General features: G+C 53.0%; 8 protein-coding genes across 8 annotated transcripts; 4 read left to right on the forward strand and 4 right to left on the reverse strand.

Moving 5' to 3' along the window:
- Positions 1 to 4,717: 4,717 nt before the first annotated feature.
- On the forward strand, positions 4,718 to 6,332 carry NCS57_00876700 (C2H2-type domain-containing protein; the record flags this gene model as incomplete). The annotated part of the gene is made up of 4 exons (XM_053058572.1): positions 4,718 to 5,449; positions 5,625 to 5,805; positions 5,901 to 6,233; positions 6,304 to 6,332. The coding sequence occupies 4 exons, from the start codon at positions 4,718 to 4,720 to the stop codon at positions 6,330 to 6,332; spliced, it is 1,275 nt and encodes a 424-aa protein (XP_052912403.1).
- Positions 6,333 to 11,054: 4,722 nt separating this feature from the next.
- Positions 11,055 to 12,587, reverse strand: NCS57_00876800 (uncharacterized protein; the record flags this gene model as incomplete). The annotated part of the gene is made up of 1 exon (XM_053058573.1): positions 11,055 to 12,587. The coding sequence occupies one exon, from the start codon at positions 12,585 to 12,587 to the stop codon at positions 11,055 to 11,057; it is 1,533 nt and encodes a 510-aa protein (XP_052912404.1).
- Positions 12,588 to 13,669: 1,082 nt separating this feature from the next.
- Positions 13,670 to 14,316, reverse strand: NCS57_00876900 (uncharacterized protein; the record flags this gene model as incomplete). Its single annotated transcript, XM_053058574.1, has 3 exons — positions 13,670 to 13,960; positions 14,101 to 14,172; positions 14,248 to 14,316. 3 exons carry the CDS (start codon positions 14,314 to 14,316, stop codon positions 13,670 to 13,672), a joined length of 432 nt encoding a protein of 143 aa, XP_052912405.1.
- A 286-nt stretch (positions 14,317 to 14,602) lies between these two features.
- NCS57_00877000 (60S ribosomal protein L32) lies at positions 14,603 to 15,398 on the forward strand (the record flags this gene model as incomplete). The annotated part of the gene is made up of 4 exons (XM_053058575.1): positions 14,603 to 14,778; positions 14,900 to 15,024; positions 15,114 to 15,235; positions 15,290 to 15,398. Exons 1-4 carry the CDS (start codon positions 14,739 to 14,741, stop codon positions 15,396 to 15,398), a joined length of 396 nt encoding a protein of 131 aa, XP_052912406.1. The 5' UTR covers positions 14,603 to 14,738.
- A 1,056-nt stretch (positions 15,399 to 16,454) lies between these two features.
- Positions 16,455 to 17,926, forward strand: NCS57_00877100 (uncharacterized protein; the record flags this gene model as incomplete). Its single annotated transcript, XM_053058576.1, has 5 exons — positions 16,455 to 16,637; positions 16,700 to 16,846; positions 16,902 to 17,243; positions 17,298 to 17,641; positions 17,692 to 17,926. The coding sequence occupies 5 exons, from the start codon at positions 16,455 to 16,457 to the stop codon at positions 17,924 to 17,926; spliced, it is 1,251 nt and encodes a 416-aa protein (XP_052912407.1).
- A 223-nt stretch (positions 17,927 to 18,149) lies between these two features.
- Positions 18,150 to 19,961, reverse strand: NCS57_00877200 (Prephenate dehydrogenase [NADP(+)]; the record flags this gene model as incomplete). Its single annotated transcript, XM_053058577.1, has 4 exons — positions 18,150 to 19,186; positions 19,278 to 19,389; positions 19,446 to 19,506; positions 19,846 to 19,961. The coding sequence occupies 4 exons, from the start codon at positions 19,959 to 19,961 to the stop codon at positions 18,150 to 18,152; spliced, it is 1,326 nt and encodes a 441-aa protein (XP_052912408.1).
- A 339-nt stretch (positions 19,962 to 20,300) lies between these two features.
- On the forward strand, positions 20,301 to 21,389 carry NCS57_00877300 (uncharacterized protein; the record flags this gene model as incomplete). The annotated part of the gene is made up of 1 exon (XM_053058578.1): positions 20,301 to 21,389. One exon carries the CDS (start codon positions 20,301 to 20,303, stop codon positions 21,387 to 21,389), a length of 1,089 nt encoding a protein of 362 aa, XP_052912409.1.
- A 48-nt stretch (positions 21,390 to 21,437) lies between these two features.
- On the reverse strand, positions 21,438 to 23,074 carry NCS57_00877400 (DNA repair protein rad9; the record flags this gene model as incomplete). The annotated part of the gene is made up of 5 exons (XM_053058579.1): positions 21,438 to 21,641; positions 21,690 to 22,300; positions 22,350 to 22,713; positions 22,770 to 22,907; positions 22,961 to 23,074. 5 exons carry the CDS (start codon positions 23,072 to 23,074, stop codon positions 21,438 to 21,440), a joined length of 1,431 nt encoding a protein of 476 aa, XP_052912410.1.
- Between the last annotated feature and the right edge of the window lie 1,672 nt (positions 23,075 to 24,746).

Consider the following 24,746-nt stretch of genomic DNA (forward strand, 5'->3'; position numbering starts at 1 on the left):
AGAGTTGGGAGGTAGAAGAGGCGCATCCCCATGTCCAATGCGGAGGACTTGGACCAACTTGGAGAGTAATGAATATTGAGGTGCTGCATGCACGCCAAGAGGGAAATGAAAAGCAATTCCGCCCGCATATCAGGGCGCACGGACAACTTGTGGTGGTTGACGTCGGGTTTGAAGGCCTGGAGGTGTGTGGACACGATGCAGCACAGTGCAGTGTCGGTGGGATCAACGTCTTGACGACGAGGACCAAGAATCGGCCCCCCAATTCTGACGGCCACTAACGGTGTCGGCTGAATGGTTGAGCGGTCGACGACCCTGTCTCTGGACGATGTCGCGGAAGAGCTGCTATTCGTAAATGTAGCACAAGGGCCCAGCCACTGGGCCACAAAGGGCTAGAATCGACATGGGTTGCGCATCAGTGGATACTCCACGTGAGCACCAGTCGAGACTGTCTTGTCTTGCAAGCCCGAGGGAGCACAGAGTCAAGTCAACACGTGGAGCCTTCTTGAAAGCTTCGATTCGATTGTGCAACGGCAACTGCATCACTCTGCGCCCGTGGATGGTCCAGGGCGGATGGGATGCGGTCAAGGGTGAAGGATGGCAGAGCTGGGGCTTAGGTCCGATGACCCTGATATGGTGCTTGATATCGCCCAGCCTTGCAACACAGGGCACGGCGTGTGATAGGCGATGGATGGTATGTGCTGTGCTTGTTCGCCTGGCTTCCCCTGCCCACTTGCATCATTGTGGGCTTGCCGCCCAATTCATGCTTGATTGGGCAACGCTGACCGTCAATTGGTTCGTCATGTGAGGCATCTGCATGTTGTCAGACACCGTGTTGATGCATTGCGGCGTGGTGCGGCGGAATTGACAGGCTCTGTGAGCAACCCGAGGATGCAGGCTCGTCAACGGCTGTGATCTTTGATATAAGCGGCCGATGCAGTTGTCGATGCGTTGCTCTGCACTGACGAACTGGCGGGTGAGTCGAGGTACCAGTGGAGGCTAAGGTAGGAGTCCACTAATTACCTTTGGTAGACTCCAACGAGATGGGCCGGCTGTGCCTCTTTAGGACATTCAAGCCCCCTTTAGTTCTTCCCAGACATTCGGGTCGCTTGAGATCTTTGGGCCCTAGAGACTCCAGGACCGATCATTCGACCAGAAAGACGTCGAGAGTGCCAGGGTGCCGGAAACGGGGGGAACAGATCAATCAAAGCCAAGAAGCGGCACTCATCTGCGATGCCGTGTAAGGCTGCTGGTGTAAAGTGGCAAAACCAGGCATGATGGAGGGAGACTGGAAAGATGTGTCTTGTAATGCGATTGGCTGCGCATTCGCGGTCTTGAGCAATTCGCAAACCATTTTTCTTTTTTTTTTGTCGTGTTTGGTGCAAGTCTCAAGGATGGTTGGCATCGTCAGTTGTAAATGCGCAGTACACAAGGAACCTGGAAGTTACACAACGACTGTTCCCTCCGAGGTTTGAACGATGCAACAACCGTAACCCGTGCCACGAGACGGAAGTAAATTGCTTGAAAGATTCATTTGATAATTATCTGGTATGAGTTATGTGAACGGACTGAGCTCAACCTCAGCCTTGCGTGTGCGTGGCCGGTTGAGAAGCTAATGTCAGATTGGATCTGATGAGAGTTTGAGCCTTGCATCAACTTTCCATGCGAGTTTGTTCCGGCTAGAAGAAAACTGTTTTCTTTTCTCGACTTTAAGAAGGCCTATGACCCTGCGTTCTGCCCACTCATCATTGTCTGTTGTCTGTGATGCGTTCTGGCTTGCCCAGGCACAATGTGCTCCTCAACACCCACCCAAGTATAACATAGGTACTATCCCTTGTCACCCATCCATGATTCATTCCACTAAGGAAAGAGAGGCAGGTTCTGCTAACAAGGCCAAGCATAAAACAAGAGAACATGGCAGCTCCATTCCAAGGACAGGCCCTGGAACCGTTTCATCTTCCCCGAAGACCGGATCACATAGCGCCCGTCGACCTCAGCCAGACTGACCACCTCTAGGGCTGAACTGGAGCTACGGGCTGCGTCCGCTCGAAGCCAACTCAACGAAGGAGGGGATACGGAAACTTGGGCCGGCTAACGGCGCCGGCACTCGAGTTGCTAACGACGTAGATGTCCGTCCATCCATGCACGTCAACAGTCGTCGATTCCACCGATTCCACATTGGCACATCAGCAACGAGCCGGTTCGGTTCATCAGGCTGGCGGGCGTGGGTTGCGCACAGCAAAAACGCTCGTTACACAGTCGTGTCGCGGAGAATATTCTGATCCATCGTCGAGTCTGGTTCGCGCGCGACTGCGACTAGCGTCTGTTGAGAACCACTACACCGGGCTCTTTCACACCCTCGCGGTCTCGCCGCCACGTTCTGCGGCTTTCAACATACCTTGCCCAGGTCTCGGTATTCTGCCCTGAGTCAGTCTAGGTCACAAGGGGACACTCGCAATCTCTCTCCTTCATCGGCGGTCCTTGCCTTGAACACGCACCGTGGCAATCCGCGCACCCGAACCCCGTTCCGTTCCCCTTCATCGAGGTCCTCGCCCATTGGTACCCAGGCGACAAGCTGGAAAATCGGCAACTAACCTGCCTGACCCCTCTTTGCTCTTTGGGGTCCTTGAAGCCAAGCCACAAGCTGCATTGATCCTGGACGCCTCTTCGGTGGTGGAACCAGCCATTCTGCAAACCTGGGCGTCTGATTGGGCTCGACCCAAGGAAAAGGCCGCAGATCTGCTGCCGCAGCTCAGGGATTCGCTCTACGCACTGTATCCGGTGGAGGAGACCTCCCGTGGGCATTCCTCGAGCCCTTTGCCCAGTACGGGGTCGTTCGCCATGTGGGGACTCTGAAGCAGAGAGCGCAGGGCACGCGGCGACCGCCCCCCTGCAACACCCCGGTCACCTTGTCCATTGTGCCGGCTTCGTGATGGCCCTCGCAGGTTGCGCTGCAGTCGTGCTCAGAAGTCTGTAACCTCCCCAGAAGACAGGACGCGTCCAGATGCCCGTGGGATGATGGGACTCACCGAGGCGGAAGCACCGAAAGGCAATGCGCCTTACCGCCGACAAACCTCCAGATCAGAGCATATGGACAGATTGCATCTGACTGGCACACCTTGGTTTCCCCTCTGGCTGCCCAAGTAGCAAATCCCCTTTGCAACGCACCGCACCGCACCTCCGCCACAAGTCGTGTGTGATGAGTGATGAACCTGGCCCCCTTCAGGGGAGATTGATGAGAGCAGAGACCACCACCACTACCCAGCCAGCAGGTCGCAGGACGCAGCAGGACGACAGGGGACAGGGGTCTCCCGTTCGTCTGCTCCTCTCCTGGGCTCCTTCACACCGGGCCTTCAAATTTCTTCTTGTGTGTCTAACCAGAGGCAGGAAAACGCAGCTGCCAGCCCGTGGCCTTCCCGTTTTTTCTCACCTCCACTTCACCTCGCCTCCTTCATTCATCTCGACCTCGTCGCTGCACCCCCTTTGCTCCCTGGGCAGCTGTTCCTTCTCGTAATTGCTCGCCGCTTTCGCTCAGAGGCACGAGTCAGCGGCAGATCCGGCACCGGTCGACGTGGGGTACCCTCGGCAGAACGATCGACCACGACCCAGCAGATTCTCTGGCCTGTGAACTAAGTCGACCATCTGCTCGCGCTACCACGGAAATACCCCGACTTGGGACACTCTCTCATCTGCTTGCGCGAACTCGCACGCCCCTCTCTCAGACCAGACCAGCTAGCCAGCCAGCCCACGCACGCTACGCTATCCACAGCTTTCGATAAGCGCAAAATCCCACTGCCACTGCACTGGGTAGGCCTGGCCTGGCCAAGTTGCTTGCACCTCGCCTCCGTCGTCTTCGGCATCTTCCACTCTGGACCCAAGCACCGACAGACCGTTACCAGCCAACCAGACGTACCTGCTGTCTTGTCCCCCTGGGCCTCGGAGGGTTGACAGAGCTGCTGCTCCTGCTTCTGCTGCGCGCGCGCACCCTGCCTGCTGGTCCCACCAGAGCAGAGACGGACGCCCTTTTCGCCCCCAGGTTGTTGCGGAGGACCGAATCCTCCCCATCTCTCCGTCATCCATTTCTTCCCCTTGGGACCCTATAAAATTCTTTCGGTCCCGCACACGCTCGACGTCTCCGTCATTGCCAGAACCTTTCTCGCGCAGACTCGTCCACACACACCCCTCCCCCCCTGCAAGGACTTGAGTCGCTCAGAAGAGACAAGAGTCAGTGTACTGTGGGAAGATACAGTTTGGCACACCCTAGCACCTGGGGGGCTGATGCGCTAGACCCTCTTGGATCCGGCAGAGCCCACCGTACCAGTCCGATTTCAACAACGCACTATATTAGTGTGTCGCTCCCCAAGCAGTGCCGACGACTTAGCCCGACCTCTCTGTGATCGTGGAAAGAACGAGACTATCCTTGCCCCCTAGGCTCCATCCCCCCATCCCCATCTCCCCTCCCCAGCAAGATCCGCGCCCGAGGACTCGGCCTAGGTGCTCGCATCACGCACTTAACCATAATCCAACCCTTGGTCTCGCGAACGGCGCTACTACTACCGCCGCCAACAACATATACCGCCGCGCCGCCGCAAGTCTCTTTGCAAGCGCTCAGCCATTGCCCTTCTTTCCCCTGTTGCTGGATCAAACACCAACCTGACGCGGGCTTTGGAGCTAAACCTGGCCGGCCATCGCCCTATCACTCTTCCCGTGGAGTTGTAGCATGTTCCTGGTGCCAACACAGCAACCTCATACTTTTGTTGACCACCGCGCATCGCTGCACTCTTCACCAAGCACAAACAACCACTACCACTCCAAACTTGGCTCCGAGGTGACCGTGGACGCGCTCCTCAGCTCTCCCATCTCTATGGAACGAAGTGCACCCGAGTACTCGCAGTCAGGTTTGCCTTCGCCCTATCCCAGCAACTTCGGCGACACCAATTCTGAAGGTTCGACGGCAGATCACGCATCTGCTGCGCAATATCCTGTCAAGCAGGAAACCAACTACTCGACCTCGGGCACTCCCACCTCCGAGTACGGCGTCTATCCTCAGTCAGCCCGATCCGGATCTTTTCCAGACCACATCCAGCGTTCATACCATCCTGCCAGCACCCCCAGCAGCGGAGGTATGGCGCAACAACAGAACAGTCCGTCAATGCCCCAGCAGGATGGGCGAAACCATCAAGCCCACCCGGTCAAGTCTGACAACGATGTTCCTATAGATCCGTCCATCGCCGCGCCGAGTCCGACTTACGCCTCTTACGGGCAGCAATCCCCTTATGCGCCCGCTCCGGACATGACACACAGCTACTCTCATCCCAGCAGTGGCATGTATGCACAGCCGCGGCCGGACTGGACGGGCTATGGGCATCACGGCGGTGCGCCGTTGACGCCCGGCCACCCTGTTTACGCTCAAAACCCTGCCTCGGCGCCGCCCCCTGCTAGGCCCAATCAGGTACGTTTTGCGCTGCGAGCGAGGAAGATGAAGATGAAGACAGAGTTGGAGTTGGATTTGCGCGTTTCGCGCCGTGAAGGAACACTCTTTGTTGGGAACTGCGCGTTTCGTCGCGTGACCGGAGCCAACCTTCGACGCCACTCTTGGAGCCGTGACTAATTTGGTTGATTGTTAGGTTTACTCTTTCGTGCCCATTCCTGGTGCGCAGCAGCACAAGCGACCTCGACGACGATACGAAGAGATTGAGCGAATGTACAAGTGCGGTTGGAATGGCTGTGAAAAGGCCTACGGCACACTGAACCACCTTAATGCTCATGTTACCATGCAATCCCACGGACAGAAGCGCACTCCTGAGGGTAAGTTTACCCTGGCTTGAAATTCCGGCGCGTCTAGGCCAAGGAAATTTCAAAAACGGCATGTCTGAGACGGGCTTGGCTAACACACGCTACAGAATTCAAAGAGATTCGAAAGGAGTGGAAGCAGAGGAAGAAGGAGGAGGAAGCTGCGCGAAAGGCTGAGGAGGAGCGTCAACGTGTGGCGGCCGCAGCATCAGTTCAGAACGGAGGCCCTGATCCTCAAGGCCCCGATGGCACCCCGACCTCAACCTATCCCGGAAGCCGACCAGTCCAGTTGCCTCCTATCGGCTACCAGCCTGCTCAGTATCCTCCTCCTCCCACAGCATCTGTTCCCCAACAGCCGTTGCCCGATTACAACAACCACATGTATTCCAACTATCAGCCTCACTCGCCCTACGCACAGCCTAGCCAGGGCATCTCTTATCAATGTACGTCGCACAGACTGGCGGCGGCCTGAAGCGGCTGCCGCCCTTGACCCCATGCACTAACGCAGCCTAGCAAACGGAGGACAACCCCCCAGCCACTAAGGGAGTGACTGGCCAAGGATCAGGCTTCTAGAGGAGGAAAGTCACCAAAAGTCGAGATGAAAAAGAATACCCGCTGCTGTATTATATGGACCTCATCACCTCTATGTGCTCTCCGTTCCAAGAGGCCTAGCGGTCATCGCAGTCCTTGAGGCGGAGAGATCTCGCATAGGAGCCCTTTACTCGGTAATTACCCTCTACTTCAGCTTGGGTAGCATCTCGATCGACGCTCTTGCGTCTCGAGGTTTTCCCCGCCCAAGTCTGATTGCCCAGACTTTTTCTCGTTTCTGGCTTTCTGGAGTTTTACGTATGCACACGCCTTCCCAAGACAATATTTGGGAGTTCGACATTTTTTGTTTTGCACGCTTTTTTTTTTATAGTTCACGAGCATTCGGTGGCTGGTTAAAGGGGCGGCATGGGGGAGGCGGGGGGTTTGGCGCGGTTTTGTTATCTGCATTTGAGATGGATGATGGTGGCATATGATGAAGGAGAGCCGCGATATGATTCTGCGAGATGCAGCGACAGCTGCGTACGCACATTCATATCATCAGCCCAGTTTTTTGTGTAAAGCGGCCAGGGGACTGTCACGAACCTGACGAGGCACTATGGGTGCCCTGAAGCAATCGACACCATAGTTGTCAAGAAACATGTCCATAGCTGAAGTAACGACAACATTATAGCAAAGAGGATTGTTGATGCGCGAAGCAAAATTTGCCCGAGTAACTTGATGTGATGTGTCGAAGAGGAAGAGGCTTCGGTGGCGAGAAAGATATCTTTGTGAGAATGCCACAATGGTGTTGTAAATCAATGAGAAGAATACCGACAGACTGATGAGATGGAGAGATAATATTTACTATGGATATCTTGGATATAAATGATGCGAGGGAGGAGCATGTTGAGAGTTGCAGCTATATTACTTGAAGGCGTCAGGGCAAACCAGGTGTCACTGGAACACGATATGCATATTGTGTGGGTAGCAACAAGCAGGCACAGCACATGGCATCGCATGGCATGCTGGCTTCCCTCAGTAGACAAGGGGCACCGTCGTGTCGGGTTGTGACAAGTCAGCCTTGTGTCGTTGAGTACCGGTTTAAGACATTGTTGATGTGAGATCTTGGGAGACGTGGGTGGCGTGCCCCGGGGTCCCCTGGATGCAAGACCGAGACCACGGCAAGAAGCAGGCAGACGCAGTAGGCAGCAGGCGGATGCGGATGCAGGCAAGAGGACAGAAAGGAAGGGGGTGGGTTGAGGTTGCGGTTGTACGACAGACGCTAAGGCGGCTACGAGATAGTCGGGGTGCGAAAAGCAGGGCCAGGGATGGGGGATGGGGGATGGGCAGGGCAGGGCAAGGCAAGGTTAAGGAAAGGTCGGGTTACACAAAGACAAGGCGCCTGGGCTAGCGCAGCGTGGTTCCGTGTACGGATATAGTGAGGATTTCGAAGGGTGGTCTGATCGCTTGGTGAGGTACGCAACGCCAAGTGGAGGAGATCTAAACAGATTGGCGAGGAGAGACAGAGGAGAAGGAGGGTGGGCGTGTGCGCTGTTAGTGAGCAGCAAGCATAACATGACATCCATGAGGATGGATCGAAGCCATCTCGCCGGGAGGATCTGCAGCTGGGATCTCAAAATTCACGGAGGAGAGAGGGGATGCATCTGGATCTCAGACAGGACACGCACGACACGAGACGAGAGCCCACAATATATCGTACGGCCTAAACACCGGCATTTGAGGGATCAAGACAAGGACAAGGGCAAGGGGTGGGATATGTGCAACGATGATAATACAGTTGACGATTTATTAAAGAAACGGACGGCAAGCAGATCGCACACGCACGGGAAGCGAGCGGCCCGACATTTATGGATGCTCCACGATTGCATTGCCGATTGACTTCGATCAGTCTGTGGGTGCGGTGCATGCGCATGTCGGGTCTCCCCCTCTTGTCAAACTTGACCACCAAAACACGCATGTAGATAAGCTACTGCGATGCTCGGTCGGAAGAATGAAAAAAGAACAAAAAAAATAGAAGATTAACAAGGGGGGGCGTGTGAGGCCGAAAAATAAAAAAAATTAAGGACGGAACCAACTTTACCAAGGCCATAGCGACGGTAAAAACAAGTGTGAGCCAGCCCAGCCCAGCCCGAATGAGTGAGTGAGTGTGTGTGCGTGTCCAGTTGCAGTGTGTGTGACGCCGTTGCGGATGGACAAGGGGGTGTCCCGGCAGCCCCAGCGCTAGGAGAATTTAGCCGCTGTTGTCAAAGGACGAGAAGAGAGACAAGAACGAGACATGCTGCAAACTGCGGACCTTGCATGGACACGGTCCGGCCTATGCTCTTTTAGAGACGGCGCGCGACCGGTCGAGAAATATGTATGTTGGTAGTTAGTTTGTTCTTCCGAAACGAGGAATCTGCAGGGTGCAGAAGTCACCTTTTTTTAATAGGTAGTGAGGCAAGACACCGACATGAATGGAACTTGACTTGTGCGGTTTCTCGGCCGAGCCCCCGACTCTGGCTGTGGTGTGAGACTTGACCAAGCAGGCTGAGACGGGTGTGAACATTGTTAAATGGGGTTTTTTGGGGGTTACACAAACATTCGGGTTCTTTTTTTAAACCGTGGTTTTTTTTTGTACGACGTGAGGTGACTACAACCACACTCAGACACAAGAGGCGTTGACGGTGGAATGTGTAGAGACGAGGCTCTGGTTTAACGGTAAGGGCTTTTGTCTAGAACATAGTAAGGAATTGCAAAGCAATATTTAAACCGATGTTTAAAGGTAGACGTGTTTCATAGCACAGCAAGCAACAAGGCTGTGACATTAATTGTGATCCGATCTATGGATATGGATACGGCAGTACGGATATACGGGTAGAACAATAGACGAGCTGCAACCACTATAACCTACCTACAACCTCTACCCTACCCTCTCGGTATAGATGCTTTTCTTCCCCATCACATGCAGCAACCACCACCAAGCCCATGACGTGAAGTAAACTCGCATCTATCCCAAGGCGAGCCTAGCAGAAAAATTCATAGTCGATAGCCGAAAACCCGACGGCGCGGTTCACGGACGGACGGGGCCGAGCCCACTTGCTCGCGCCCCCAAAAAAGCAAACCAGGGGGGGTCACAAGCACCGTTGGAGGAAAAAAAAAACGGCCCCAGGACACACAGACGCTGATGCACCACAAGACCTGGGATCCATGGCGCGCACGCCGGCTTTTATCTCGTTGTGGTTACGGCGTGGTAAGGGCCTTGCAAGGGGCGTGGGGTTTTGTTGGCTCGTGTTGGATCAGAGTGCTGAGGGTCTCTGAGCCGAGCTTGTCTGGGTTGGCAGGTCTTGTCTCAAAGTCAAAGCGGATTGTAATGCCTGCAGTGTGGGTGTCGTTTGGTTCGGACGCTCTTGTTGCAGTTTGGCTACCGAAAGGTATCCAGATACTAATCATAGCCCATGACCAGACGCTGTTGAATTTCAGCATTGAGCGGTTTCATCCACCAACTTGCGTCAGAGCAACATGACCTTGTAACAGTTTGCAATAAACGGTGTTCTATGTCAAAAGGGTCAGCTGTAAAACGATATGCGGCTGTCGTCTGAATAAACATGAGGCGGCAGAGGCTTGCAGGGTGCCATGCGGCTCATGGCCATTGACCTGCAGCCCTTGACGCCCATGTGCCCGAGTGCAAAAAGAACACATCCATCCTCTCTACCAGGTGCCGATTCCAAACGGTGAATTGCCCTTTGAGGGTTGGAAGCCGTTGTAAATTGGAGTATGCAAGCAAAACGGCCCGGGGGAGTGTGCATTGTTCGGCATCGCCATGAGATAGAGTTGATACCTGTCACCTACAGTTTGTTAGGTACATGATGTATCTCGTACCGTGCTCTTCTCACTGTATTGATAATAGAAATTTTGTACTTGTCATGTAATTCAATTAAAGGTTCTTGGTACTGACAGGAGACGATTATCTGCTTCCTCATGAGTGTGCCGGCTCACCACCAACAAGGCAAGGATGTGGTTGACGTCAAACCACTACAAATTAACAAATGCCCCGTGACCATGTCTTGCTTCTGTATCGAATAAAACTGTTTGAAAATTTGTCTCGTTTACTGCATCACTTTCATTGTCTCACAAAAACCTGTCACACAGTCCTGTTGGTGATTTGATGACGTCTCCGTGTTTTGATTGCGTCTGCCTGCATATTTTGCCGACACCGCCGCGCGGTCGTAAAAACGAAAGACACTGGCATAAACCTATACGCTCATTCTTCCCTAAATATAATAAATAAATAATAATGAAAATATGAAAATACTCTAAATTATTGTATTATTTTATAAATATTTTTATTAATTATCCTTAAGAGGAGACGGGTTACCCTCTTAATGTTCTGGCGTCTTATTTACTTCTTGACCCTCGTGCCAACCCTCCTCAGTCTCTTTCGACTTCCGGAAAGGTATTCTTATCGAGAACGCAACCATCTTGACTTCCAGAAAACTACTTTCCTCTCCCTGCTGCGGGACCGTCTTCGTGGAGGACCCTCATAGCACGACTCCCCACGCGAGTGAAGAAAGAAATAAGACGTGGGAACGGCAAAGAGGTAATCCAAGTCTACTTAAATATTACAGACAAGTTTATAAAAAAGAAGATCAAATAATTATAAAAGAATCTCCTTATTAAACATAAATTTTATATAGAATTTTACCATTCTTAGGGGAGAATTACCAACTCTATTGCCCCTAGTCGTTCCATGAGACGAGATCACGCTGTCTTCCAGACTCATCCAGGTCCACGATCTCCGGCGCCCACTCGCCGCGTTCGTCTTCGGCAGCCAGATCTGCAACTTCGAGCTCCACCTGTTCTCCATCCTCCATCATAACATTCCCGCGGCGAAGGTAGGCGCCCCGGAGATCCCAATCCAGCGAGCCGGCAACAAATGCCTCGAGTCCTGCAAAGGCAGTGCCGACATCTAGTTGCTCGGGGGTGGCTTGGGCTCCGAGGCCAAGGAGGAGTTCATCGAGACGCCGTTTGTAGACTGTAAGCGCGAGGCGTAGCTCGCGGGTTTGCGAGTCGGAATAGTCAAGAACAGAGCCATCAAGCCAAGACGCACTGTAGGATAACTGAGCAGTGAGGCTGCGGATGAAGGCAGCGGCAAGGTCCGGTCGACGGGCGGGGAGGATATATGCTCGGAGGAATAACTTGAGCAGCATATGCCACCATTGTTGGATGCACGAGTCATTCCCTAGATGCATCCCCACGACATAAGAGAATTGGAACTCGCCGACAATGTCATCAGAGGTAATATTATTGTCAACGAGCGACAAAATGTAGGGCGTTGCGTCTGTAGCTTCGAGTGTTCGGTCAGCGCCGGTATTATCAGTCGAGTATGTCTTGGACCGCTGGCCGAAGATGAAGTTCAGCTCGCGAGCTTTGAGAAGCGGGTTGGATATCGATTCATCGAGCTCTATCTCTGCGGCCATGAGTATTGAGCCCTTGACGCGGTCACCCGTATGAACCGCCCAGTTGTCAGGATGTTGCCCCGTGACACGGTTGAGGACACCCTTGGTAATTCTGCCTGTCAACTGCTCCCACATCTTGAGATTCTTTTCCGAAGAAGTCTGAGAGAGCTCTCCGCTAGCTGCGTTGACAACGCTGGGATCATGATAAGGGACAAGCTTGGAGTGGATAGTGTCAAGGTTGTCTGCCTGGATGCGTGCCTCAGCCCGAGCAGAGTCACCGAGAACTTCGTTGAATCTGTCCCATTGCAAGACGTGAACGGTGTTCACGCCAGTGGTAACGATCCAGATACCACATCGGGTAGAAATACCTCCTGGGTGAGCAACCCAGAAGAAGTGAGGACCTGGTGGTATATCTCTGACGCCACCGAAATGCTTTGCCGTGAAAGACAGAGAATCATATCCGACGGTGAAGACTTCGGGCAGGTCAAGGACGAGAACCACGTCGCCACCGCCCAAGTTGTGCGTCAGTGGCTCCCAGGCGGGAAACGACTTGAACGAGCTCCCCTTAGATGAGTTGTGGATGGAGCTGCCACCATCCTCACTCTGTCCAACCGGAGGGTCGAGGGGTGGCGGGAGGTCGTCATCTTCTTCCACATGAACCTCGTCCGCAGGCTGATGCACATGAAGCGATCCTAGAGGATGCGAACCGACAACTGAAACTGATTTGACGGAGCGGCCGCCAGCGGAGGCGTTGGAGTCTGATTTTGTCAAGCCCTTGCGGGCGGGCAATGTCGGCGGGGCGTCACCTTCCATCTCAACAGCGCGGTGTAGATGATATATGCAGAGAAAAAGAGGTATTCAGGGTATGCTATAGACGACTCTAGCCTAAGAGCCTGGATTTCTCTGATGATAGGTGATTTGGTAGGTGCTTGCGAGGTGTAAAGGTGTGGTTTGAAGGTGGTCTTTGTTGGAGAGTGACGTTATGGTGGGCAGGCCGTCGTAAAAAAACGTGAAATAGCAAAAAGGCTTAACTTCATAACCTAGCAATGAGCAAACAAAGTGATAAATAAAAGAATGATGATTCTGATCACTTTCTAATATCATTGAATTACTTATGATATTTTCCTTAGAATTCTTAGCACTTAAAGATAGCTATTCTTGCTCTACTAATAAGAGGGGGTTAGCGTAGTGTCTCATATTTTTTTCTTGACCTGGGTGGTTGGATCCAGGACATCGATGTTGTTTTATGTGAGCTAATAGGCCAGTGAACGGGGAGTAATACACAAAAAGTCATTGCTTTGGGTAAAGCTAGGAGTTTGGGATGGATAGGGAACAGTTGGTCGGGAGGACTTGAGTATCTCGGAATTAAATCTGAGAATAATGATAGTGGAAGTCGCTTGTTTTTGAACTATTGTCCATTAATTCCTATTGCTCAAGCCGAGGCTCAGGCTTGTTGCTCTGTTCCTACTCAAGACAACAGAGTGAAGCCGCTGAGTGACCGAAACAGGAGCAAAGGACAAGCGAACACAATCCCTCCACTCCAGGAGCATCAGTGCACAAGGCAATCCAGCACATCGGCATCCAGACGCGTCACAGGAACATTGCAGGAAACAGGAAGCCTAATATCGGAGCGTGTCCAGCGAACAAGACAATTCATTGAGCACGTCACAGTCTCTTGCAGTGCGAGCCCGGTCGTTAACTTTGAAGATTTCATTTGCCTGCCAGATCCTTTACAATCCGTCAAAAGCAAGGCCATGCAAATGCCAATGGGAAACCCATTCCCATACCAGGGAATATTTGACTCCAGTCCCTTTTCCGCACTGCCCGTAGTATCCTCCACTGCAACAACGCTCCGATCTCCCCCGAGTTTTTGTCCCCATTCCGAGCGGCACCGTTTAACGGTAAGACTTCTGGAAGCGGGAGCGGGCACCCTTACCACCGAACTTCTTGGGCTCGCAGCGGCGGTTGTCGGCAACGAGGAGGGTTCGGTCGAACTGGACGAGGGCCTGCTTGAGGAGGTTCTTGGAGTGCTCATCGACGAACTTCTGGTAGTAGGCGATGAGGGACTTGGCGATGGCTTGACGGATGGCGTAGATCTGCGAGGTGTGACCACCACCGGTGACGCGGACACGGATGTCGACGTTGGCGAACTTGTCAAGACCGACAACCAGGAGGGGCTCGTAGACCTATTGGCAGAAGTCTCAGCATTTTGTTCGTTTCCCACAAGTCCACATTCACCGCGTTTCGGTGAGATTTCTCGTTCCAATCGTCTTTCTCGAACTCGATGATGGGGACGTAGATCGCAGGAGAGGGCTCAGAATCGTACCTTGAAGCGCAAGATCTCGGGCTGGACGAGCTGCAGAGGACGGCCGTTGACCTTGATCAGACCACGGCCGGTCTATTTCTCAGAAAAAAGGACATGTTAGCCTTGGTGATCTCTCCCGTCTCTCAGCATTTCGCCATTCCCACGAACCTTGCAGTGGGCGACGGCGGTGGCCGTCTTCTTCTTGCCGAAGCATTGCACGCTCTGCGTCGTCGACATGATTGCTGATTGTCTGGTTGCCGGGAGGGTGCTGTGAGGTTAACGAGCTGCGGGACGTGTTGCAACAGATGGTCTAGCTCGCCTGTCGATTTTTGCAGAAGAGAGGGTTTGTGCCCTCGAAAGACGCTATGCCACTTTGAGTGGGTCTCTCGTTGGCTGCTGGAGGCGGCGCACCAAAAATTGGCAGGGGGGGTTCACACTTGTGGAGGCACGAAAAAATTCCTGCGCACGTGATGGAAACCCTAACTGTGCCCTTGAAACTTAGCGCTCCCAATTCGACGTTTGCCAAAAATTCGCCTCGCCAGATCCTCACGCCGGACACTATCACAGCCATCCAGCCCGTCGACTAACCCGCAGTGTCAAGGTATGCGATCACGACCTCATCGATCAAGCATCCAGAAGTACTGACATATTTTATCAAGATGGTTTCCGCCAAGAAGCACGTCCCCATCGTGAAGAAGCGTATGTACCGCCCACCCGAGATGCCCTTCGACGACTGCCCGACGACGAACTTTGGAGGAGAACAATGAAGATTTTTCTGGGTCGATTGGGAATAGAGATGTTGACTCGTGTGTGTGTGCAGGCACGAAGCGCTTCGAACGTCACCAGAGTGACCGGTTCAAGTGCGTGGACCCCAGCTGGCGCAAGCCCAAGGGTATCGACAGCCGTGTCCGACGACGCTTCCGCGGCACCATTGCCATGCCCTCTGTACGTGCAGCCTCTCCGAGACGGACAGACAAGAGACTCTTGTCCGGTGGATGAATGGATGGACATGGTGCTGATACTTGCGACTCCAGATCGGCTATGGCTCCAACAAGAAGACCCGCTTCCTGACCCCCTCCGGCCACAAGGCCTTCCTCGTCAGCAACGTCAACGACGTTGAGCTTCTCCTCATGCACAACCGAACCCACGCTGCCGAGTACGTTCCCGGAATTTCCTCGAGGTCAAGAGACATATACTGACAGTCACAAAGGATCGCCCACAACGTCTCGTCGAGGAAGCGAATTGACATCATCGCCCGCGCGAAGCAACTAGGCGTCAAGGTCACGAACCCCAAGGCGAAGGTCACCACCGAGGTTTAAAAGGGAAATTAGGGTCGGTTTTTGGGCTGCTTTACGGGGTTATGCATTCGGAAAGGGGTTTGCGTTGCCTTGCGGTTTCTGGCATATACCTTTCATGCTAGAGAAATAAAAACGCGCCGTTGAACGACAAATTCAAGCCAAAACTAGCATCAACCGCTTGAGAAAGACGACAATTATTTTCCTCCCCCCTCGGAAAGTCTTGAAACTGATTAGGGCGCTAAGGAGGGGCGTGGTGAAGGCTCATGCATTTGTGGATGAGGCCATGAAAATAGATACAATCCCTCTATGGGCTACCATTTCTTGTTACTGTGCTGTCTGTTCTCTACATGGCAATGACTGTGAGAGTATGCGTCCTCGCCATCTGTTCGTCATAGTTTGGTGTCTTCAAGTAAGTGGCGGATGTTGCCTGGCAGGGTCCAACATTGCAGATGGTCTGAGCCACCTGTTGTTTGTGGATTGGAGTCTCAGCGTCTTCAGGACAAAGCGATAGCGTTGCACTTTATCTTGTATGATGTTTTCAAAGGAGATTGACGCTGTGGGATCCTATTCATTTTGCATGTACTCTGTCAGGCCCACACGATTCTAGGTTCTAGCCTGTGACTCTTCTATACAGCTTCTATGCGTCACGACTCAGTTGGAAGTTATCATTGATCTCTAATGATGGCTCATAGGCGGATTGTACCCTTTTTAAAGCGCAAAGATGTGCTCAACACTCTGCCCTGATGACCTGGCAATGGCGGGCGGTTGCCAGCTGGCCTGCACTTGCACCGCCAAAACCTGGCCACAGGTTCCTATTAGGCCTTCTCATGCAGGTAGGAGCATACCTACAGTTGAGTTTTTGATTGCGTCCCAAGTTTCCTCTTCTCGGGCAAATTCAGAAAAACTCCCGCGCCCGTTTGTAGAAACAATCTGTCCTTTTTTGCCCATGTACTCGTCTTTCAAAGCAGTTCTTTAATACCGCAGCGGTTGTTTATCTTCGTCTTGTTTAATTATCACGAACCGCTCCTGGAGCACCCACCGATGTGAGGCTCAGCCCTTCTCAACCAATTCTTCACCATGGCGTTTCAGCAGAGGCCTACGTATGAGAGGCCTGAGGCGTTTAGACCGTCTTGTACGCATACGACCATGACCCGGGTCTACGAGAAAGATTCAGTGTGCTGCTCGTGTCGTCAGCGTGGCCAGTTTGGCTGGCTGTATCGATGTACGCAGGATATCGAACAGATCATTGATATTGGACCTGTTAGTATCCACCTAGTTATGGGAATCACAAAGACTCAAAGCTGTTACTGATTGAACTATAGCCAGAATTGGATGCCTCAAATCCCGACTCGATAAATGCCATGGGGACCCGAAAGGGTGACAGATTGAGCTCTGGCGACATGACTGTCGAGGAGATGGCCAAGTACACACCCGAACATGTTGAGATCATCTCTAGACAGCGGGAAGAGGTGAGAAGAACCCGCATCAACTTTGGCCGTCTGGCTTACTTGGTTGGCATCACAGGTCAAGAACATGATTGCCAGGGAGAAATTCAAAAGAAGCAGCAACGCCCTCTTCAACACCACTCGCCCACCTCCTGGCTTCGAGTCCTATACGAACGATAGCATATACGCAGGACAGTGGAGCTGCGGCGAACCGCAAATCTGCCAGTACAGAGTGTGTCCGTGGTGCCGGCCCGCGGTCGCCGATCGAGCCTTTCTCGTCATGGATGCCATTGCAGATGGTCAACTACCTCTGACAGCAGCCATTGGGTTTGGCTTTGAGGAGATTGGGGGCAAGCCTGTCGTCTCCTCCGAGGTCGTGAAGCGTATGGGCCAGAGGGGCCCACCGCAGAGGCGTTTCACTGTGAGTCTTGGTGGGGATGCTCCAGAATGAACGAGAGCTGACTTATTTTTGTAGCCACCTGAGAGTCTTACAGATGATGATGCTTTCATAAATGAGTACCTGCTGCTCATGCTCGATAATAAGGTCGCTAGTTGCCGTGAGAAGTCACAGCGACCTCAACGCCGGACAAAAGACGATCTGTATACTCTCGAGCCGTCAAGAAATTTCCAAGCCGTCAAGAGTGACTCGGATAGAATGAAGGCCCTGAGTAATGTACACCGGCGTCAATCACCCAAGTCCACTTTGGCTTCTGAACAGACCTACCTTGAGCTCCTCCCCAGCATGGAGGAGATGCCTACACCTTCTCGAGAAAGTGACCTAAATGAGAGTCCGGCACGACCTGCGATAGAGTTGAATCGGTATGCCCTGTCTCATCTTTGTGAGCGAGTCATTCTAACCAAGATGACAGACGTGAATTTAGACGAGCTCGCAGGTTGGGACAGACGAGGGGCGAGCCACGAGATGCCAGCGAAAGCTCTTCCCTATTTCACACCAACGACTCGTGGGATACTGATGATCTACTAATTGGGTTAGACGACGACGCACGCGAGTTCACGCCTGCGCCGTTGAGGGTGGATCGTGGTGTGGGTGTCACGGAGGAGAGTGTCGAGACTGGAGTGCCTGATGTGGTGACTCAGATGTAAGGCGGTGCACGAGGCATGGTATTGTTTGGTATTGTGAGAATCACTGGTATTAAGAGGATGGGTGTAAGGTGATTTCTACAACGGCGTTCAGGAAGGGCCACAGGCAATCGCTCTGAGACGAGCCAGATCAGCCAACATCCAGGAGTCGGGCGCACATTCTTAGTATCCGAGTATTGTTGGAGTCAGTTGTTATCATTATTCGATAGTTTATCCCTCTTCCTGTCTAGTCCTCGTCCCTCAAGCTCTCCAGCACCTTCTTCATCATCTGGTTGCCCACCACCTTGGCCTCCTCAAACCGCGGCTCAAAGAACTCCTGCGTGCTGACGAAGCGCTTCTCCCACGTCTCAAAGTGGCCGAGGCTCACGCACTCGGCCCAGGCGCGGGCCGCAAATGTGAACTCGAGGTCGTCGCTGCGGTACGTCTTGTCCTCGATAGCGGTGCGGATCGCGGCATCGAGCACGTCGCCGTTGCGAAACAGGTACTCGGTGACACCCAGGCGTAGACGGAATAGCGGCGTGCTGCACAGCATGTGGTCGTAGGGCACGATGTTGAGAGCTGCCCAGCAGTCCACCATCGCCAGCAGGGACAGGTGGTTGTTGGGTCGGGGCTCGTCGGTTGGTGTACCAAGTGAAAAGGACGACAGAATTGACGGCTCCAGCAGTGGCCTGGTGCCCCATGTCGTTGAAGGACCAAACACCTTGTCTCGGGCCTGGTAGACACGATCTCTCAGACCCTCAAAGTTGCCCTCGAGCATGAGCTTGTACAGGTCCGTAACACTTCTCGCGTACTGAGCAATCTGCTCCCGCGCCTCGGGGTTAAGAATGGCAAGACCAGCGTAGACGTGCCACTTTTGGCTATAAATCCGCAGCATAATGTTGACCTTGACGTTCTCGATGCCGCCGACATAACGGCTCAACTCCCAAGGGAACTGCCTGTTTGCGTGCCACGCCTTGCCCATGGACAAGAACGCGGCGTGCGTAACAGCCTGCGTGTCGGCCGTGATGCGATCATGCTCACGAGCGGTAAGGTAGACAAACTTTGAGCGGAGGCAGCTCAGCACCGCCTCGACCTTGGCGAGGGCCTCGTCTGGGGCTCGGTGCTGGATGAGCACCAGGGGCTGATTGTAGGGGTCGACGTTGGGGCCGTGGAGCGAGTGGCACGAGATGATAGACACGTCTGCAGGGAGATGGGCTTCGAAAGCGGCAATCTCAGGCGACTTGCACGATGTCTGGCCACCCACGATGGCTCCGAGCTTGGTTGCTGAGGGAGAGCAAGAGTGTCAGTGAGTTTACACATATTTACAGTAGGTTCAAAACATCACAAAGGGAGCAGAGTGGACGAGGGCGCGTACATGGTCCGTACTGTGCAATCACACGATCAATGACGGCCGCCTCGACGCTATAGATGATGTAGTCGCTTGCGCGGGATACAAGGTGTCCATTTCGGCAAATCTCTATATTTTTCTATTCGATACCTTTCAGCGACAGGAAGCAGCAGCGTAGGATACGAGAGCCCGTACATTTCCAGCATATTCCTTCTGGAGGCTTTCAAGGTTCTCTTCTCTATCGCAGGCTAGGATTCTAGTCGACCGTCAACCACGGTTCGAGTCACGAGTTGCGTATCTGCTTCTTTTGAATGTTAGCTTGTGTGCTTGCAAGAGATGCTAACAGAAAGTGAGGTGTGAAGAGGTTGTTCAGACAAAGAATAGTTAAGGTAGCAAGCGTTTACATCAGTGAGAGCCCAGGGCGGAGTCCAATGACCGGAACGGCCACCAGATGTCCCTGAACAATACTCGAGCCAAATGCGCTCTAGTCATCATAACAGAGGAAAGGGGATTGGTGTTGTAGAGAGGAAATTGACTTACCATAAAGAGAGGAGGCTGGTGGTAGGAACAGGCGTCGCAATGACCCAGAACTTACCTCCAGCCAGCGGCAGACAGCCTTTCGGCGTACATCTTGCCCATGTCGCCCATGCCGATCAGACCAACGACGAAATTCTCCATCCCCTCGGGGATGGGCTGTACCTGTGAAGCCATGATATCTGCTGCGTGATGGAGTAGCAGGAGCAGAGAAACACGGATCACATCCTCACACCCGCAAACGAGTGTTTTGTTGGACCTTTGGGAAAGTCCTTAGTGTGTGAGGGTTGATGAGGAGAGAATGTTGAAGATGAAAAAAAAGTTCGAGGTTATTTTCAATGGTGGAGATAAGCGCGTCTTACATAATCATCCGTTCGCGATACAGCAATGGTGGGGCTTAATGGAGACTTGTGGATATGCATCTATGGAGACGGCGGCTTAGAAGCTTGCAGAAGTGAGTCCTCTTCCATCTCAGCGTCTCCATTTCTCATTTCCAGCCCCCCTCAGTAATAAGCCATGGAGGTCGTATTCGCCCTGGGCTCCAACGGCTCTGGGCAGCTCGGAATTGGCCACAAGGAAGACGTCTCCGTGCCGAAGCAGGTCCTCTTCCACCCAGAACCCCCAGCCTCCCCCATTACAAAGGTCGCAGCCGGGGGTAACCACACGCTGCTCCTCAGCAAGTCTGGCGAGCTGTACTGGAGCGGCGACTCGACGCCCGGGGCTTGCGGCTTGACTTCGGTTCCCGATGTCCCAGTTTTCCAGCAGATTCGACTCTCTAATGAGGGTGGGCCCCAGGTTGGCGAGATTGACTTGATCGCGGCGACGTGGGAAGCTTCTATCATCGTCGCCAAAGATTCAGATGGCAAGAATACAAAGGTTTTTACCTTTGGTGCTGGTATGAAGGGTGAACTCGGTCTGGGCGAGCTCATTGTACGCACACCATCAGCTACTCAGATCAAAGAGTTTCCTCCCTCGGGTACAGAAGTGGTTGACTTGGCTGCTTGCATGGGTCACGTCGTCGTGGTACTCAGCAATGGCGATGCCTATGGTTGGGGTAATGGAAGAAAGGCCCAAGCTGGCAGTCCTGGACAGGTCCTTCATGCTCCTCGAAAGATCGAAGACGTTGGCTTCAAGGTTGCTCGAGCTGTTTGCGGCAGGGAATTCACCTGCCTATTCGGCGAGCCACAGAGTGGAAACATCAAGGTGCTCGGTTCAGACAAATGGGGCATTCAGTCGAACGCGCCCCAGTCTTGTCCTGAGTGGAAGGACGTAGGAGCAAGCTGGGGAAATATCTATGTTTTGACCAAGGACGGCTCCCTACAAAGCTGGGGACGGGATGATCACGGACAACTACCACCCCCAAATCTCCCAGAGCTGAGCAAAGTCGCAATTGGAAGTGAACACGTTGTTGCACTCTCGACTAAAGGAGATGTCCTCTCATGGGGTTGGGGTGAACACGGCAACTGCGGGCCTCAAGTTGAGGATAATGATGTCAAGGGTCGATGGAACGTCATTGCGTCGTCAAAATTCATCCCTTCTGGCTCCAAGATAGGAGCAGTTGGGGCAGGCTGTGCCACCAGTTGGGTATTCATTACATCTGAGTGAACCCATTCTCAAAAATCAACGCCATCATCAACCGGCCCCATTGCATCTTTAATCCGGGAAAAGAGCCAGGCTCTCGACGTCGGCCAGCTTTTGTGTTGGCTCCAAGAATACCGATTCCGAGTCTGTTGGTTCTGGTGCCTCAGCCTCTGGCTCTGGCTCTGGCTCAGGCTCAGGCTCGGGTTCCGCCGCCGCTTCGGGTTCCGTGGTCTTGGGCCTCTCCTCAGCCCGGTTCATATGGAAAACAGAGGGATTCTGCCAAGTTAGCTTCTCGTCAGGCGCAGAAGGAATCATTAGACTTACAGGATCTGCACTATGATCCCATCCTAGTCTCGCGTTATCCTCCTCTTCGGCATCTTCATCATAGTTGATAGGCTCCCAACCCTCATCCTCGACGAACAAGCTCTCGGATCTCATAGTCGCAGGAGGCGGTGGCTTCTGAGAGGGCCGCAGGTCAAACGCTCCTATGCGCGACGCGCTGGCTCTAGCAACGCTCATTTGCGGAGTAAGCTGCTGAGGTCTTGATGCAGGAGGAGGCACTTGCGGCCGAGGGGGTTGTGATTCCGACGGAGCCACACTCGTCCTACGTGAGGTGGCTTCGAGGCGTGGTCCTGTGTTTTGTGCCGCATTCTTACGACCCTTCTTTGTCCTCTGTGTAGGGTTGCTGCCACGCTCACCGACGGTCATGATGAGGAATTCACATGAGATGGCATCTCCGGTATAGGAGAGCTGGATTGGTCGGGCAGGGATTGAGTAGCGGGCCGAGACATCGTTACCTGCAATGCCGGCATGCTGGATGATGGCGCGGAAGTCTTTGACGGAAATCACGATGTGGAGTTTGTCTTCGACGTCAATGTCGTCAAACTCGTCGGCTTCAACGGCAATTGATGTCTGAAGAGGCTTCTTGAGGACCGCTAGTTGAGTAATTAGCATAGAAGCACACATTAACAGGAAGAAACGCACCATCCTCGCTGACTGTCTTCTCACTAAAGCATGTGAAGTTGACATGGTCGCCGTCAGTATTGATGTCAAGAAACTCGATGCCAGGGCCAAAGTGGTCCATCAGCTGCCGCAGCGTTCGTGATGAGATGGTCCAGTGATGGGGAGCATCCTGCCTGTTGAACTTGGCGTGAACAGGGACTGATACCTCGAAAGGAAGACGGTGGGTTGAAGTCAGTCCATTTCGGAAAATTATGCGGGCGATGAATCTGCTTTGGATTCCCTCTCCGTCCTCGATGGCGACATCGCATTTTTCGATAAGCGTCTGCTTTTCGACATCTCTCTGTGTGTCGGTGGCGGTGCGGCTCCGGAACAATGAGATCAGAGCCTGTACGGGGCATTAATGTCACTGCATATAAGTGGCAGTCCCGGGTCAGAGCTCACCCGGATGTAGAGGGTGCAGTAGAAGCGATCCCGGAACTGGCGACTGCCTTGGTACTGGTAACGCGAGAAGAACTTGCCGGTCGCGAACTTGATACTTGCGTATGCGGATTTGGAAGTGTTGAGGGTAGTGAGGACAAACTGCAATATGTGTAAGCAAGGCGACTGATTATTCTTATCGAGATGGCACCAACAGAATCTTTTCTCGCTTCCAGTGAGACGTCATCACTGAACTTGTTCAGGCAGATGAGGGCGTCACGAAAAGCCGAGACGCCTTCCTCGCTCAGTGTGAAATTGAGAAGCGCCATGACGCTTTCCGAGTAGGCGATGGATCAGCGAAGAACCATGGTGGAGTTTAAAGAACAGAGTCACGATTAAGACGTGGAATTCTTCATAAACTTGAACTGTCGTCACTCACGATTGCTCTACGTGAACGCGTGCCTGCCGCAAGTTCGGTAAGTGCATAACCCCACTTAATCAGCTACCCTAGATCGTAAGGCGACGCGATTGAACTCAATGTTTTTATTGCCAGCTTGTTTAAAGGAAAAGAAGTTCTATTAATCCAAGGCTCATATCGCCATTCTCTGCGTGTCTCAATTTATCGCTAAACTCGTTCAAAGCCAGTGTCGTTGTCTCATAATGCCGGGATCCCTCAATGGATCAACAGAAGAAGTCGCCACGTCGGTAAGAAAGATGGGTTCCCGCCTCAAGCTCGGAAACAGCTGAACTTGCCAAGCGAGAACCGCCAGGGGCCTCGTCGGATACCGTTCTTGTCGACGTGAATGCTTGTGCCGAAATGGCGGCCGCCGATGCCCTTTGACCAGAAAAGACCCATGGTGTGCTTTTTAGTTGTTGTGAGGTTCTATAAAGTGGTTGGTAGGGAGATCTTGTATCACCCAGTTAGCTCACGGCGCTTCACAGGTTCTGAGGGTGTACTCACCTTGATAGGTTCAAAAGTCTAGCGCAGGATGTCGTTGAAAGAAGCTTGAAATGCAAGAAATAAGGTGATGAGGGGTTGGCGATCGCTCTTATACGAGTCGCTGATTGTTGTTGGGCACGCACGCCAATGACTTCCTTGGCAGGGACCATGAGGCCTCTGGAGGCGTCCAGTGACATGCCTTGACGTAAGCGCCGTGGCGGTGCCGGCCAGACGCCACACCTGGAATATGTCGGTTATCATCAGCTGGACAGGGATGGTGGTCAACCTGCCTACGCGACCATCCATCAGTTATCCTCTCTTCAAACAACCACGAGAGAAAGGAGCAGCAGCTACGTTCTTGCTCTGATAATTACCCCCAACAACATAATTTGAACACTACGACGACTCAAAATGATCACCGAATATGGACACATGTGGTCAATGTTGTTCAGCAACCTTTACTTTCCAAGAGGTCCAGGCTGTGGACTGAACAGCCCATAATGCGCTCTCGGCCGGATCTATGACCATCACCTAGGGCTTGCCCAAAACCAGAGGCAGATTGTCCAAATGGGTACCAACTTCTCGGCAATTCGATGGCCAAATCGATGCATATCCGGACGGTGTCGTCCACATCAAGAACACAAACTTTACAAGCACGACCAGTCGAGTTGTGTCAGGACTCGAAATGGACATTGTCGAATAAATATGGCTTATTGGGATTTATACGAATTTCGTTTACTATATATCGAAGGGTTGGTCCTTGTAACCGTCCCGTTTCCCATCTCCGACACAACTTTCCAGACATCGCCGCAGGAATCTGCCAAAGCCAACTACCAGCCACTGACAATTTCACTAAGCAACGTCGACAAGCACAGGCCCTCCAAGATGCCCAGAGAAAATCGCCGCAGAAGAGCCGGCGACTCTGAGCGCTCCGGCCGGATCCCTCGTGCTCGATTCAGTCCATACGAGAGACCTCGCTTTGAAACAGATGCTCGCTCTGTAACTGACGAGCAAGCTAGACACGCAAGAGAGAGGCTTGGTCAGGTTTTGACCAATGTTAT

The sequence above is a fragment of the Fusarium keratoplasticum genome, chromosome 6, assembly GCF_025433545.1.
Source record: "Fusarium keratoplasticum isolate Fu6.1 chromosome 6, whole genome shotgun sequence".
NCBI lineage: Eukaryota > Fungi > Ascomycota > Sordariomycetes > Hypocreales > Nectriaceae > Fusarium > Fusarium keratoplasticum.